At 61.8% G+C, this 2,242-nt stretch overlaps 1 protein-coding gene across 1 annotated transcript in view; it reads left to right on the top strand.

The window, feature by feature from the left end:
* Positions 1-354, top strand: part of POLRMT (RNA polymerase mitochondrial) — a gene marked incomplete at both ends in the record, with an annotated part of 16,045 nt that extends 15,691 nt beyond the window's left edge. The window contains one exon of the mRNA XM_029084070.1: positions 335-354. Within this exon, the coding sequence (XP_028939903.1) occupies positions 335-354 (20 nt within the window). The remainder of the gene's footprint in view (positions 1-334) is intronic.
* Between the last annotated feature and the right edge of the window lie 1,888 nt (positions 355-2,242).

The following is a 2,242-nucleotide window of genomic DNA, read 5'->3' as shown; positions in this document are numbered from 1 at the left end:
CCGGGTGGCCCAGCCACTGGGGTCAGCCCCAGAGGCAGCACGGTGGCCTGTGGCCAGGATGGTTTGTACCCTGGGGCCGTGTGCTCCTCTCTTCCTTTCCTGCCTTGCTGCTGTTACACTCTGCTGTCTTGCTCTTCCTACCCAGATAAATGTGGAGGGACATCAGTTCCTGGAGGAGCTCTGAGATCCCAGCTGTCTTGGCCCAACCTGAAGTAGTTTCCTGCAGGAAACTGAAGCAGAGCTTGGGGCAGCATCTCTCCCAGTTGCTCCATCTCCAGCCTGCCCTGCCCCTGCTCTCCTCTGACCTCTCCTCTCTTCTCCTCTCCCTCCCCAGGTGAATTCAACCTCCAGAAGGTGATGGCTTTTTTGCCCTAGCAGCCAGCGGGGCCCTGGACTAGCTCTGGCTCCCTCAGTGGCCCGTGAGGCTCCTCTGTCCTGCACCTCGTGGGGAAAGAGGGCACAGCTGCCAGCCCAGCCAAGGTGCTGGGGCAAACTGGGCCTCTGCGAGGAGCACAGGAGGGGCTGGGGGGGGACAGGGGCTCTGCACTGTTTGCTGTTCCTGCCTGTGTCCCAGGTGAGGGCAGCGAGCCCTGGGGAGGGCTGCGTCTCTGGGGTGGGGGTAAAGGGATGATGGCAGACGGGGCTGGCTCCCCTCAGTCCTCACCCTGGCACAACTGACTGTCACTGCTGTGAGCTCCAGAGCTCGCCAGGCCAGCTCCTCCTGGAGCCTTTGGCCCCAGCAGGGAGGGGCAGGCAGCCGGCCGTGGCTGCAGCAGGAGCCTCCTGCCCTGCTCTGGGTGCTGGGCACTGTCACTGCTCTGCTCTAGCGCAGCCTCTGTGGCTCCTGACTTGTTTCCAGGGATCCACTTCCCTTCTCCCTGGCTCTCAGGCAGGGAAAACCACTAACACAGGAATGGAGGTGTATGATACTGTAAATAAAATGGGTTTTTTGAAATACTAGATGGGAACTGTGTCCTTCTCAGCATCTTTCCCCAGAGTCTGCAGGAGGCCTGTGCTCTTGCCTCATCGTCCTGGGGAGGTAAGACTGATGTCTCCCTAGACCACTGCTGTTTGTCTGAATGGTTGGGCTTTGGTTATTCACAGCCCTCTCACATTCTGGAAATATTTTTGTAGCAGAAACAACACTTTCCTGCAGCACAGACAGGCCAGTGCAGCTGCCCAGCTCTTGCATTTCCAGCCTGGAGCCTCCCATCTCACCAAGGCTGTGGCCTTCCAGCCCTCCTGTCCTCAGGGCTGTGTGTCTGGGTGCTGCTCCTGCAGCAGCTTGTGGTTGGAGATGGTGCAGCTGGGGCCGTGTGCTTGGCCCAGCTCTTGGCTGAGCCCTGTACCCACAGGCTCCCATTCACAGCTCCTTCCTCGCTGATGCTGGAGCAAGGACGTGGTGCTGCCAGCAAGGGGAGAGGTTCTGGGAGGAGCCTTTTCACCTTCGTTTTTCTGGCAGCTCTTCAAAGGACGAAGCAGCCTCCCGGAGCCCAGCCTGGGGCTGTGCCCGCTGGCAGGGCTCCCAGGGCTGGGTGAGGGGAGTGAAGCAGCCGGAGCTGTGGCAGGGAGGGAGGGACGGTGGCGAAGGAGAAGCAGAGACGGAGTCGTGTGTAGCTCTGTCAGTGCTGACGTTTATTGCACAGGATGGGCTGGATGAGAGGTGGACGCTTGGAGCGGGGCCCTGTCCTGCCGGGAGCGGGGCTGGCGCGGCCCCTCGCTCGCGGTCGCTGGGTACATTCAGTGTGGAAGGCTCCGGAGTGCGAGGCAGCCAGGCAGACGTGTGCACACACACCCTGCACACACTCACTCACACGCACACTCACACACAGAGGCACACCGGTACACGCAGTGTGTGCCTTCCCCAGCCCTACAGCTGGGCTGGGACCACCTGTGGGGCAGCCCCAGGGCTCGGGTCCCCAGGCTCCAGCGTCTGCCTCTGTCCTCACACTGACTGCGGGAAATGGGGCTGTATGTGCCCCAGCCCTGGGGTCAGGCAGGGGGACAGCGTGTGTGGAGCGAGTGACCATCCCTGAGACCCCCTCCCCACCCCAACTTACCTCCACTTCTGGACCATCACCCTGGGGTCTGTGGGGGGGAGGCAGGGACACGCGCGGGTGCCGGGGCTGGCAGCGTGCCTAACGCCCCGGGAGGTGTCCTGCTGATGCACACACACGGGGATGGACTCGGGTCATAGATATCATATACAGCGTTGTCACGGGGTGATGCAGCTGTGGCTTCT

This window comes from Antrostomus carolinensis, unplaced genomic scaffold, assembly GCF_000700745.2.
Source record: "Antrostomus carolinensis isolate BGI_N321 unplaced genomic scaffold, ASM70074v2 scaffold34293, whole genome shotgun sequence".
Lineage (NCBI taxonomy): Eukaryota > Metazoa > Chordata > Aves > Caprimulgiformes > Caprimulgidae > Antrostomus > Antrostomus carolinensis.
The sequence above is the reverse complement of the archived record's forward strand: the minus strand, read 5'-3'. Positions and strand labels throughout refer to the sequence as shown.